The 13,268-nt window shown below is 42.9% G+C and overlaps 2 protein-coding genes across 4 annotated transcripts in view; one reads left to right on the plus strand and one right to left on the minus strand.

Moving 5' to 3' along the window:
- The first annotated feature begins 233 nt into the window (after nucleotides 1-233).
- LOC139423247 (glycerophosphodiester phosphodiesterase domain-containing protein 5-like) lies at nucleotides 234-8,341 on the plus strand. Of its 2 annotated transcripts, none has more exons than XM_071175053.1 (15): nucleotides 234-468; nucleotides 1,273-1,376; nucleotides 1,729-1,822; nucleotides 2,064-2,123; nucleotides 2,466-2,564; nucleotides 2,659-2,752; nucleotides 3,218-3,363; nucleotides 4,305-4,387; nucleotides 4,786-4,936; nucleotides 5,318-5,542; nucleotides 6,222-6,379; nucleotides 6,466-6,613; nucleotides 6,960-7,042; nucleotides 7,243-7,322; nucleotides 7,736-8,341. In XM_071175053.1, exons 1-15 carry the CDS (start codon nucleotides 286-288, stop codon nucleotides 7,837-7,839), a joined length of 1,812 nt encoding a protein of 603 aa, XP_071031154.1. In that variant the 5' UTR covers nucleotides 234-285; the 3' UTR covers nucleotides 7,840-8,341. The 2 variants fall into 2 exon arrangements, with proteins under 2 accessions (XP_071031154.1, XP_071031155.1); XM_071175054.1 differs by having other exon boundaries at nucleotides 3,221-3,363.
- A 1,368-nt stretch (nucleotides 8,342-9,709) lies between these two features.
- The window catches only part of LOC139423243 (unconventional myosin-VIIa-like), a 71,563-nt gene continuing 68,004 nt past the window's right edge, over nucleotides 9,710-13,268 (minus strand). For both annotated transcript variants that reach the window (XM_071175047.1, XM_071175046.1), the window contains one exon: nucleotides 9,710-12,936. In XM_071175047.1, the coding sequence (XP_071031148.1) occupies nucleotides 12,844-12,936 (93 nt within the window). In that variant the 3' untranslated portion in view covers nucleotides 9,710-12,843. The remainder of the gene's footprint in view (nucleotides 12,937-13,268) is intronic.

Genomic DNA, 13,268 nt, shown 5'->3' on the forward strand with positions numbered 1-13,268 from the left:
TGACTTCCTTTTACCTATTGTCCTTCTCCACTATCTTTACCTTTGTGATGAAGTTATGCGATTGTTCTAACCGGGACTTGAACCCAGGACCTTGTGAAATCCTAACCCTTTGACAAAATCTCTATGTGGGCTTGGGTTAAGGCCACTACAATATTAACACTATTTCTTAATTTACTCTCTCCCTTCCCATTCCAAGCTCCTTACGCTCCTCTCACCCATCCACTTCTTCTACCTCTTCCTCCTCCTCTCTCTCTCTGGTGTGTGATGGTGCTGTGTGTGTGAGCCATGGGCCCCTCTCCGACCACCCTGTCCAAGCTCAAGCTGGGGAAGCTGCGTGTGGTGCGCCGGCGGCTGCTACAGCGCTACGAGCACCAGCCCTATGTCTCGTGCCTGGCCGGCCTCTACGGCTGTCAATGGAGACGCTACCAGAGGACCCGCGCCACACCGGGAGACTGCTGCTGCAGCAAGGTTAGAGAAGTCAGGGACTGTGGTTTTACAGGATGGTTAAATAACCTTGACAGTGCAGAGACTATACTCACACACACACATTATAACAATGTACTCTCTCTCACACACACCCAGCCTCACAACGTGAGTCAAACACACACTCTCTTTCTTTATCTCCCTATCGATATCTCTCTCTAGCATTGCTTACATCATTTGTACTGTCATGGTTTTACAATCATTGTTAAGCCAATGGGGAGCTTTTTCCTCGCATTCCTCACTCTCCTCAGAGTTCAAAGGGCACGCCACGCCATAAACTGTATGGAAAGCATTCTAGGGTATAAATACATACAGTGAGTGCGGAAAGTATTCAGAACCCTTCCCTTTTTCCACATTTTGTTACGTTATATCCTTATTCTAAAATGGATTACATTTTTAAAAATCTGAAGGGGTCTGAATACCTTCGAATGCACATTCACACGTTTTGAATTTCCCAGCCCCGTGAAAGACTGGCACGCTTCTATGTTTTGTAAGATTATTCAATGCTGCAAAACAACTACTTGCTGTGTGACATTCTAATCATTGAATAATGGTAGCCCAGACTTGAGTTGTTTACCTCATGTTGGGGTCAAACATACAAAGAGAAGTGATCAGTGTGGAGGAGGTTTTGGCTCTGTCCTAAATCGCTGCCTTGCAACCAAAATGTTGTCGGTCCAATCCCAATCTCTGTTAATTTCTTGGTATTGTACATTTTCATGCCAACAGTATATATGGGTTATGAATTTGATATGAAGTCTGTGGGACTTATTGTGTTTCTCTATCCTGCAGTTGGAGTGTGTCAGCTTTGCTCTCCTCATCATGACTTTCTGTCTCACGCTGGTCTTCCTCTACTTCTGGAGTGAAGCTCAGAATGACTACAATGATTTTGACTGGTAGGTGTGCTAGAATGTATTCGTAATGTGTACACACATCTAAGTATCTTTATTAACAAGCACGCAAATATATAAATACTCAAGGGCACACACACAGACATTATACACACACACACAAACAACATTACCATACTGTATAGTCACGACTGGTGTCTCTGGTGCTGACTGTTCGCTCTCTAACTGCTGCACTCTCTGCTTTCTTTCTGTGTGGCTCCTGCTCTCGCACTCACATGTCACACACACACACACACACACACACACACACACACACACACATTTTCTCTCTCAACTCTTGTCATCCTCTTTCTCCCCCTCTCGCTCTTGCTTTCTTCCCCTTTTCTCACCTTTCCAGGTTTAACTTTGGGAACCTAGGATTCTGGTTCCCCTGGTCTGTGGTGTTGCTGGTCATTGCTGCCGCTTTTTTCAGCTACGTCACTCTGCTGCTGGTGAGGGGTGTATTTGTGTGTTTTTATGTTTGAGGGGTATATTTGTGTGGGGGTTTTTTTATTTGAGGGGTGTATTTGTGTGTTTTTTTGTTTGAGGGGTGTGTTTTTTTGTTTGAGGGGTGTGTTTTTTTGTTTGAGGGGTGTATTTGTGTGTTTTTTTGTTTGAGGGGTGTATTTATGTGGTTTTATGTTTGAGGGGTGGTTGGCATCTGATATGAGGTGTGTGTGGTTTGAGTTGTAGCTGTTGGCTGTGTGTCTGCTGTCAGAGGGACAGAAGCTGTACCTACACTGGGGCCACAAGGTAACGTCCTCGCTCCTTTGAACTTCCTGCCTACTTCTCTACCTCATGTGTCCTATCCATCACTTTGTCCTTATGGCCCATAAGTTGTATAATCATCCCATCCATTCTTCTGTGACAAGATGAAATTAAGGATTTTACCTAGAAGAAATTGCTGACTGCCTTGTAGAAGAAAAGTTCAAATAAATGCTGAATGCTGCACATTTATGGATAGATCCTGAAAAATGAAGTGAACATTAATTGTGCTCAGCTCAGTTCAAAGTTATGTGAATGAAGTGCTCAGTAGTGTGAGTATGGTATGGTGCTAATGGTTGTATGTTATTCTAACTCTGGGTGTGTTGCCAGATTGGCATCCTGGTGACTCTAGCCTTCTCCATTGTGGCCACAGCAGTTCTGTCTGACCTATGGAGCAAAGAGTGGACCACTCTCCTCCTCTCTTTCCAGGTGGGGCCTCCCTTCTTTCATCTATATAGTCATCACTATCTCTTTATTCTCTGTCTTCCCCCCACCTTCTGCAATTTGTTTATGTTTTGAATAGGTGACGGCGCCATATTTGCATGTGGGAGGAGTCTTGTTGCTGACACTGCTATCCTGGCCAATAGCCTTACATTTCTTCCGCATCAATAAGAAAGGTGAGACTGAGTAGGTGGGGCATGTTTGAGCAGCTGTATAAATAATATGCAAATTACAGAGTAGAATTAGGCAAATACTGACATCATACCTAGGGCAAGGACGGAAACTTCAGGGAGGTTTTCTATCTCAATCAGAGGAGGCTGAGAGGAGCTATAGGAGGACGGGCTCATTGTAATGGCTCGAATGGAATCAATGAAATGGTACCTATAGCTCCTTCCACCAGCCTCCTCTGATCTCAAACGTATAATATGTCTGCATATAGTCAATACAGCGGTAGATATTCATGTTTTGTTCAATTTGAATGATTTGTTTTACAAAATGTGTAGTCTGGTGTAATTTCTTTGGTCTTAAGGAAATGAATCAACCAGAAATGGATATCTGTATCCCATAATAAACTGTGTGTGTGTGTGTGTGTGTGTGTGTGTGTGTGTGTGTGTGTGTGTGTGTGTGTGTGTGTGTTCCAGTAGGGCGGACGCTCATCATGGGGCTGTACCTGGCGGTTCTGTGTGCCCTCTACTTAGTGCCCCTGGGCATGTACTCACCCTGCCTCAAAAAAGAGGGTGCTCTGGGCCCCGCTCCAGCCCTCATCGGGCACAGAGGGGCACCCATGGTGGGTAGGCCTTGTCAGCAATAACATTAATGCCAACCCATTCTTATCAACTATTTTCAAAACTGACTGGAAACGACTTTTTATACAAGTTACATAACATCGAACAACATAGCAGTGACATTGTATTGGTAGTAGTAGTTGAATAGAGGTGTCGGGTTTCGATTATAGGTGCAATTGTCCCAGAGTCCCGGTAAGAGGACTGATAATGCCTAGCCGGAGACAGGGATACAACTCACACTTTAATGCCACACCGAACGGACAGTCACACAGCAAGCAAGAAGAGGAGACTAGCTGTAATGATAGTGTATAGTGGTTTTCTGTATGACAGAAGGAACAGCGAATATACATTACAACAGAGTGTTGGCTATACAATAGTAATAGCAGTGATGAAACATATACAAATCAGCAATGGCATAGCAATGGGTTAGCACACAATAGTAATGGTTGTAGTAGCGTAGCAAGGTAATATTATTGGCTGGTAATAAATATACAGTAATACACAGGGGTTAGTAAGCTAACATGCTACAAAGCAGTAATGCAGGCGAACAGGCTACATAGCACAAATGGTAGCATACTGTAGTGAGGGCTAGAATAGCATAGGCAATATACAACAGGATGATATTTGTGACTAGCATAGTATACAACATGTACGGGGGAGCTAGCATGCTAGGTTAGCAGGCCACGGGCTAGTAGGCCTAAGGCTATAGATAATAACACACAGTAGTATGGACAGTAAGGGCAAGTTAGCATCAGCGTTAAAACTACAAAGGCTAACATGCTAACAAGCGGCCATGTTGAATGTGGCTATGACCATATCAGGAAGTGACCGGGTCACTAGTTTGCTGAACTGATGTTTATGCCTGCTATTTATCATCTGTGCTGGTAGCGCCTCTGTTTGGGATAACTATGTTAGAATCATGTTTATGTGTATTAAATCTCAGCTTGCTCCAGAGAACACTCTCATGTCCTTTGAGAAGGCAGTGGAGGCTGGTGGGGAAGGTCTGGAGACTGACGTCACCCTCAGGTCAGTGGTGGTTGTCAACCCTCCTCACACCCTGTCCATCTTGTGTACCGAAGCATGTCCCAACATTCGTCTATCTCACCAGTCGTGGGTATTATGAAACAAGCTTGCTATGCAAGGTTATCTCAACATACTTGTAGCTGGTGAGCTCATATCATCAACAAGCCATTGCCATCAGGTTCTTTCCCATGTTTTTCCTGGGCATTTTTATTGGAGTAAAACATTTATTGAAGGAGACTGACATACCTGAATAAATTATAGATAGATTGATAAAGTACCTGGGTGTCTTTGACGGAGTTATCGTGATGCACTTCAGTCAACTCTGTAACTGTCAACTCTGCAATGGTCAACTCCATAACCATCAACTCAGTAACTGCCATGTCCTCCTCTCGTTGTCATAGCTACGACGGGGTGCCCTTCCTGATGCACGACCGCACCCTGAGGAGGACTACCAACGTGCAGAAGGTGTTCCCCAACCGGACGGATGCCCCTGCGGCCATGTTCACCTGGGGAGAGCTGGAGACCCTCAACGCCGGGGACTGGTTCCTCTATGTGAGTCACCAACCGCCGCTGTGGTAGTACCTCAGGAAGACTCAGGGTCACGTAAAATAAGCCTAGTCTTGAACTGCTTTTTAATAAAGATCATGATCATTTCGCTTCATGGACATGGTATGATGGGATACCAATGGAAGTAGTTACAACAATATAATAAGATGATGGATAGTGAAGGTAGACATTTTGTCACTACACCAAAGTACTATTGATGGGGGTCGGGAGGTTATTGATTGCTCAACTCCAATTGGACAACCAACGACTTTATGGAATACAATGTAATATTACATTGTCTCCTGCATTGCGCCATGAAATATGATTTGCCATGATGCCAAAGCATTCCGTATACAGACTGTCTCTCTCCCCCTGGTGGTTCTGCAGCGCGACCCGTTCGGCACGGCCTGGTCTCTGGGCGCCGAGGACCGGGCGCAGGCACAGAACCAGTCTGTGTGCACCCTCAGGGACTTCCTGGAACTGGCAGCCCAGAGGGGCAAACAGGTGATCTTTGACCTCTACCGCCCCCCTCGGGGCCACCCCTACAGGGACACCTGGATCACACGCACCCTCGAGGTCATCCAGAACGAGTCCTCCATCCACTCACACCAGGTGAGGGCACTGTGGGACGATGTTATAAAGAGAAGTAGGGTGAAGTTGCCCCCAGTTTTGCATTTTCCTCACTAATGGTTAAGGTTAGGATTAGGGGATGGGAAGCTGATCCTAGATCTGCACCTAGGGGAAACTTATTCACTTTGTGTCTGTGTTAGGGGTCTTCATGGTCCAAAAAGTTGGACCCGTTCCAAAATGGACCTGGGGCTTTCCCATCTGGACCCGATATGCATAAATAAATGTTGACAATATAGAGACCCGGTCCAAACAAACTCGAGGACAACTAGAACCATTCCGTATAGACTTTTATATAACTTTTGCCCCACACGGAGGCTCTATGACTGTTGCCTATTGCCTCTTTGATGACTTATGATTGGCCAACAACAAGCTACAAGCGGCACTCTCGTGAAAAGCAAAGAGCAGTTGCATAAATTATACAATTTCTCTCTCTCTCTACTGCAGCAGTCACGTTCTGATCTATATGGGTCCTTCCAGGATAGTCAGTTAAAATTACACCTACTCGAGACCTGTGACAATCACAGGAGATTTGACCCAGACCCGTGAAATGTTTTCTAATTCTAGATCCGATCCCGCTCGGGTCTCAGGTATTCGGGTACAGGTGGATCCGTAAAGACCTCTGTGTGTGTGTGTGTGTTCTCTGTGTGAATGTGTGTGTCAGGTGCTGTGGCTGCCCCCAGACCTGCGGAGCCTGGTCCAGAAGATGGACCCTGACCTCCAGCAGACCTCTGGGTCCTGGAGTCCAGTGGAGGAGCTGCAGCAGAACCACATCGTCCAACTCAACCTGCACTACAGCTCCATGTCTACAGAGATGATCAGGTGTGTCTGTGTTTGTGTGTGTATGTCTGTGCGTTAACTGGCTATGTGTTTGTTCATTATCTGTCAGTGTGTGATGCCTCCTCCAGTGAGTATGCGGCGGCTAACATCAGCACCAACCTGTATGTGATCAGCCAGCCGTGGCTCTACTCTCTGGCCTGGTGCTCTGGGGCTCAGTCTGTCACCACCAATTCCCCACAGCTCCTCTACAAACTCACCAGACCCCTTTTCCTCATGGTGAGAAAAACAACCTGGGACAAATACTTCTGCATCCCAATAATCTATCTTTTCACAAGAAGTGTGCACTTGTTCAATACTCTCCACAAATGTAAAAACATTGTATTTTGGTGTAGGTATGAGCTAGAGGGAGTTTCCATCATACTGGTATTTTATACTGGTCATTTTCTTCCATATCCATGAAGGGAAGTGAACACGTGCACACTTTGAGAGAAAGGACTGATTATTGGGATAATGGGCCCAAATGCAGCCTATATCCTACCTTCCTTGAAGTATCATAGATCTCAAATTATTTGGATTGGTGAAAGTAATACACCTAGAGACAATGGTTGTCTGTCTTTCTCAGACTCCAGATGAGTACAATCTGATGTGGGTCCTCACCGATGTGGTGTCCTTCATCCTCATCCTCATCATCTTCATCTTCCACTGGTGAGTGAGCCCACCAGAATACAGAGAGCAAGGGTTGTCATAAGGTGCCTTTTAATATGCCTACATAAAAAAATGTAGATTGGTTATGTGATTGAAATTTAAGCTTCGGATGAAGGTAGGTCTGTTTTGGATATAACGGTGATGTCACTTCCTGTCGTGTCACTGCTTATAGTGATGACTGTAACTGTGTTGGTTGACAGGTGGCGAGAACGAGGCTTGGCTTTCTGTTCGGGCAGCAAATCCACACTAGAACACGGCACCTACAGCAAGTTCAGAACAGGTGAGTTAGAGGGTGTCGGTAGGAGATACCCAGTCTTTGCTCCATGGCTAGCTTTGGTACCATATGAGATACATGTACACACACACGCACGCACTAACCCTATATAGCAGGGAACATGAATTATATTCACCCGCTGGCTGATCTTTGTCTTGAGCGGATGGTCAGGGGGCCGGAACATAATTACAAATCATTTGTAGCCTGGGCTTCTTGCGGTCAATTTGGGGGGGGGCAAATAAAAATCCCTCGTGGGCCAAATCCCGCCTGTGGGTCGCCAGTTGGGGAACCCTGCTATATAGGCTTAGAACAGAGATGGGTTGAAATGAAAAAGACAATGTATTACATGTATTACTTAATCATTATTACATATGAATGATAATGACCATTGCCAACCCCTAACCTCATCCCCCTGACAGAGATGAGTGATGTGTGGTCCGTCTCCAGTGTCAACATCCTGGGAGAGCCTGCTGGAAGCCCTCTAGCCACGGAGCCTAACCTGGCGACCGTTTCAGAGCACTGAGAACCAACCAACCAATCTCCTCTGTGAGGCTCAGTTCAAACAAACCATTCCTCGCCCTCACTCTCACAACACCCCTGGGCCCAACCTGGCATCTCACCAGGACCCAACCTGGTAACCCGGAGCTCAACCTGTCAACCCCTGTAACTTTTAGTGAGAATGAGAAATAGTTCAATGATGTGAGGCCTATCTGAGCTATAAGTGGCGCTGATGTTGTGTCACTTGCAGAAAGGATTTCAGTGCATAGAAATGAATCCGTAAATCCCAGATTAAAGCTCACACAGCCTCAAGGACCATAACCAACTCTTCACACGACAGACACCCTCTGATGCTGGGAAGAGATGACTACACTATTGAACCAGGCCCATGGAAATGGATTACTCACTGCATTAATATCAGAAAAAAAGAGACCTTCCGCTGTAGATATTCTCAATTTATTTTGCCCTCCATGGGTTCCTTTCCATTTCAGCAGCCACTGCAGTGTTGAGTTACGTGAATTACAAACACTTTAAGTGGTTGATAAGATGTGTGTATATGACCAGGCTGGAGTTCAATTAGTACGTGCTTGTTTTCTTTCGAATACTTATGCTGTGCTTGATTGAGCTTTCCTGGCATTTAGGGAACTAATGAAGTAGTCACAAAAGTGCAAACTCCGCCCATCTGGAATCTGGCACTCCAATCAAATGGGCAAAGTATTGCAAAGAAAAATGAATACTATTAGAACCCAGGTTTGAATATGACACGATGATTCTGTTTATTTCTGGAGATAAATTAATGTGTTTGATTGTAGTCTACGTTTATAAGCACTTTTAGAGCATTAGGCGGCGTAATGAGGTGACACCCAGAGAACCTTGCAATATACTGTATAATCACTGCAACAACATAACAGTGACCTACTGAGAACAATTAGACTATGTGTATTTCCATGGGCCATATTGAGTTCATTGTTTTTAACAAATTTGTTTAGTCTTTTCAACACAAATGAAAATCCTTCTGGCAAGGATTAAAAAAAACAAATGTTATACAATGTTTAGTCCTTTTGGCCAGATTATAGCAGAACTCTTACATCTCCCTACAGTTGATTCTGCCTCAAATCAATGTGAATAATGCCAACTTCAGCTCTGGTAGCTGAGAGAATGTTTTTTCTAATAATTACTATTGAACCTGTTAGATTCCTTTATGACTGACGACATATTGATGAGTACCTCATCACAAAGCTACGGTGGTCCGACAGGGCAAAGTAGCTTCTAAAAGCCACCGTACAAAGCCTTAGGAATACCTACAAAAGAAAAGTATGTTCTGCCAAAGAATCACAGTATAGATACAGTACAATTCTGATTTGTCATCTACGTACGACACCTGTAGTGTTCTCTTGGTCGTAAGATCGTCTTCGTTCTGATTTAGAGACATTTAAGAGCTGTATGTTGTTTTAGTTACTCTTCCGATTGTAACAGGATGACATATGTTAAAAGACCATTTTCAAACATGCCAATTTGTAATTTTATTGTCTCAACGTTTCATTGTTGTCATTTTGTTCATTTCCCATTCTGTGAGACATTTTTGTGTTCCATAGTGTGAGATTTGCAAAGTGCCTAACAATTCTCATGTAAGAAAATAGAGGCCCTGCTAATCCAGAGTTAGAAGACTGGCAACAAATGTCCAAAATTAAGCTGAGAGGAAAACACTCAGTTGGCAGTGAGAGCCATTGTATTTAGTATGAGCCTATTTCACTATGAAGTCATTTTAAACAATGGCGTTATTGAGAGGGGAGAACGCGACTTCTTGCGTTAACATGATCAGAAATGAACTGAACATTTTGTTTCGTTTAAGTTGGTTTGATTGTTTTCTTATCAAATGGCATAATACTGAAATAGGCTCATTCATCTTTTGGGGTGCTGAACATTAGGCATTAAAGGAAATATTTGTAATTTCTTTATTGATACCAACATATTTGGTTACATGGACCAACATTTACAAAACAAGAACAGTTTGAGCTAATTGAATATCCACTATACAGAACGGCACACAACAATGTAAATGTGGGCTCTATTCAATCAGATCTCCTTTGCCCACATCTGCATAGCAGTTGTTTTGCCGGTGGAACTGCATTAGAACTGTCAAATCCACAAGCGGCTCGTGGCATCATACCTAAAGTGGACATTGCCATTGGCTGCACGGAGTCGCATTAACAGAAATCCCATGCAGCCTTGTTTACAAGCTCTAACACTGGAATGTGAGATGTAATCTACACCTCCATTAGGATGATAGAAATCCTCATTATTTTCTTTGAATGATTTTTACATTTGAGCGTAATAAGTTCTATATAAACTACACTTTCACTTTCTCGTTCTGAACTTCTAATGCGAGTGGGGTGAGTGGGGTGGGTGTGACTCCGTGACAAAGGTCGCAAGAGCAGTTGCTCACCGATTTGATGGCTCCAATGCAGTTCCACCTCCAACACCGCTAAAATCTCTGCTCTGCGGTAGTCTGCTATCGCCGATTAAGACTTGATCTGATTGAATCTAGGTCTAAGATTACTTCTAAAGGTAGACTAAGCAATATGTTTCACTATACATAGTGGGGTGACCAGTGACGTAGCACATTTTCACCCGCAAGGTCCGACCATCACCCAAAATGAATGTTGTTTTAGGATTTTTGCCATGGGGCAGAGAGAGAAATTAGCAATTGTATAGCTAATCTCAAGCTATTTTACAAATTTTGCCATGAGGCTGAGAGAAAATGTTGCTGTTGTTGATATAGGGGATTCTTGAAAGACTGGAGTTGGAGTTGACAACAGATACTCAAAACAGACATATTTTTGCCTCTAAAAACAAAAGTTAAATCCAAATATTTGTAAAATATAAAAAATAATTAATTTGAAAATCCTTCCCAAAAACATAACTTTGCAGACCATGTAGTGCAACAACACCATGTTTTTTTTTCACTACATGTAATGAGGACATGTGTAAGGGGACATGAATAAGGGGACCTTATGGTGTAGTTGACCCTGCTCATTCCTAAATCATTTAGGAAATCTGACAGAGTTCACCAAATCTCCAGACACATCTTCTGGTAATCACAGTTTTGAGAGAAATACTCTTTAAAGTTACAGAGGGCTATTGCAAGAAACTACATAAAAAAATGTATCAGTTAATATCCATTATTGCCTGTTTTTAGAATTGTAAATCTTTTTGGGGAGTTTTGAAATTAGGATCCTTTGCTCCGTACAAGGGCATAGAGCCATTGTATTGAAAGTATTTTTAAAAATACGTTTCCCTGCTGGGCAAGGATAGTCCCGACTGTCAGCAATCCCTGAGCTAATTTCCTGATATTCTACACATTTTGCCATGAGGCTGAGAAAGAATTTAGCCATTTTAAAGCTACACTGAACAAAAATACAAATGCAACTTGTAGTGTGTTGGTCCCATGTTTCATGAGCTGAAATAAAAAGATCCCAGATATTAACCACACACAAAAAGCTTATTTCTGTCTGTAATAAAGCCCTTTTGTGGGAAAAACTCATTCTGATTGGCTGGGCCTGGCTCCCCAGTGGGTGGGCCTGGCTGCAAAATGGGTGGGCCTATGCCCTCCCAGGCCCACCCATGGATGCACCCCTGCCCAGTCATGTGAAATCCATTGATTAGGGACTAATAATTCATTTCAATTGACGGATTTCCTAATTCTGTATGAACTGTAACTCAGGAAAAGCTTTGAAATTGTTGCATGTTGCGTTAATATTTCAGTATAATTCAAAAAAAATAAATCATGGCTTATGACGTATGCGCGGGAGTGTGTGCGATGCCTGTGGGGATGGCATACTGCTAACAGACATCAACACTAACATAACTTTAATATGCCAAAACTGGCAGTCTTGACACATTTCTGTTGTTGATATCTGTATGTATATGATACTGTATTTTGTCATTTACCGGAGTTCACCTTCAATACTTAAAAATCATTGACTGCTCCACAATTATAAAAAGCAGAGTCATATGATACAGAATTTATTTACATAATAAAAATTTGCTTCAATAATTAATTAGGCAAACAGCTAAATCTGTGCTCGTTAGAAATATCACATGATTAAATATTGTCACATGATTAAATAAGGTTTTTACAGTGATGTGGTATACATAGTGTATGCAAAGTCCTAGAGACAGCTAATGTCCAGAGGTCAATCTGACTGTACTCATCAAATGTACTTCATCAGTACATGAAGTGTACTAATAACACTGATTACTGTAGGTATGAATAGATATTGAAAGAAACTATTTAGCCTGCCTATGACAATAAGGGAAAATGTTGAATTAATCTCTAAACCAAAATAGAATAGCGATTATAGAATATATAGTATGGACAAGCCTTAGTTGTAATCTCAAAATTGGACTTAGACATTTTATAAACAAAGCCATGTTACAAGTTGTAATTTAATTGTTGGTTGTGCATTTGAGTATAGGTCAAGTAAAGGCAATTTGGTGATTGTTAATTAAGACAGGACCCAAAATATAAAACAACATCGGACAATCAGCCAAAACATTGTCATGGCCAAAACGTCAATCGTCACAATTCCCACTGACAATACAAAAAGAGAATTCTAGTCACAACGCCGCTGTCTTGCCTCCATCCCCTTAACCAACGATCCATGTACATTTCTTTAACACAAGTGCGTGGAGATGCATTATATTCATTCAATGTCTCAGACATTGCATTCAGACGATGTAGCAACATTGTGCCTGTAGTCCTGAGATGAGCAGTATCAGTAGAACAGACTCGTAGACCAGAGATTCCCAAGCTTTTGCACTTCCCACTCTCTTTCATCCACAATATTTGGGAGAAAATCAGTCAAGTGAATCTATGTGTGTATGTGTGTGTGTGCATGTCATTGATTTGACATGTTATGGCGGAAAGGTTGTATGTATCCCTCTCTGTTTTAATGAGACACGTGTAATAGATCTGAGAGCCCCCGAAGCCTACTACGGTCAACAGCGGGATCAATCACTTTACAGCTCACTTGATGTTTCCACGGGAACCGCGCTGTTTGGTCATTGTGGTCAGCATCTGGCTGATGTAAGAGGTCAGGAGGTCGTCCATCTTGTAGCCCTGTGGTCACACAGACAAACAAGGTCAAAGGTACATTCATGTTTTTCCATATTTCATGGTTGCCTATGAATCAGACCTGTGTTCAAATAGGTGTATCTGTAAAATACTATTGCATGCACTTGATTGAGCTTGCCTGGCGCAATGGAGCCAACAGAATAGTCTCAAAAGTGAAAACCTGGTCAGCTGTCACTCCAAGCCGGCCTTATCAAACACTCAGCACTTAAACCCAGGTCTTCTATGCATTCATTATTTCAAGTTCCACAAAGCTACAGAACCTCAGATGTATACCATAAAAAGGCTTTTCTATCTGCATATAGGCCAATTTCAGGCTA

This window comes from Oncorhynchus clarkii, chromosome 12 (assembly GCF_045791955.1).
Source record: "Oncorhynchus clarkii lewisi isolate Uvic-CL-2024 chromosome 12, UVic_Ocla_1.0, whole genome shotgun sequence".
In the NCBI taxonomy this organism is placed as follows: domain Eukaryota; kingdom Metazoa; phylum Chordata; class Actinopteri; order Salmoniformes; family Salmonidae; genus Oncorhynchus; species Oncorhynchus clarkii.

Bases quoted from the DNA above. Each gene is read 5' to 3' on its own strand.
- LOC139423247 (XM_071175053.1), top strand. From the start codon at position 286: ATGGGCCCCTCTCCGACCACCCTGTCCAAGCTCAAGCTGGGGAAGCTG. The intron at 2,124-2,465 runs GTAACGTCCTCG...GTGTGTTGCCAG, and splicing joins ACCTACACTGGGGCCACAAG to ATTGGCATCCTGGTGACTCT. The intron at 2,753-3,217 runs GTGAGACTGAGT...TGTGTGTTCCAG, and splicing joins CTTCCGCATCAATAAGAAAG to TAGGGCGGACGCTCATCATG.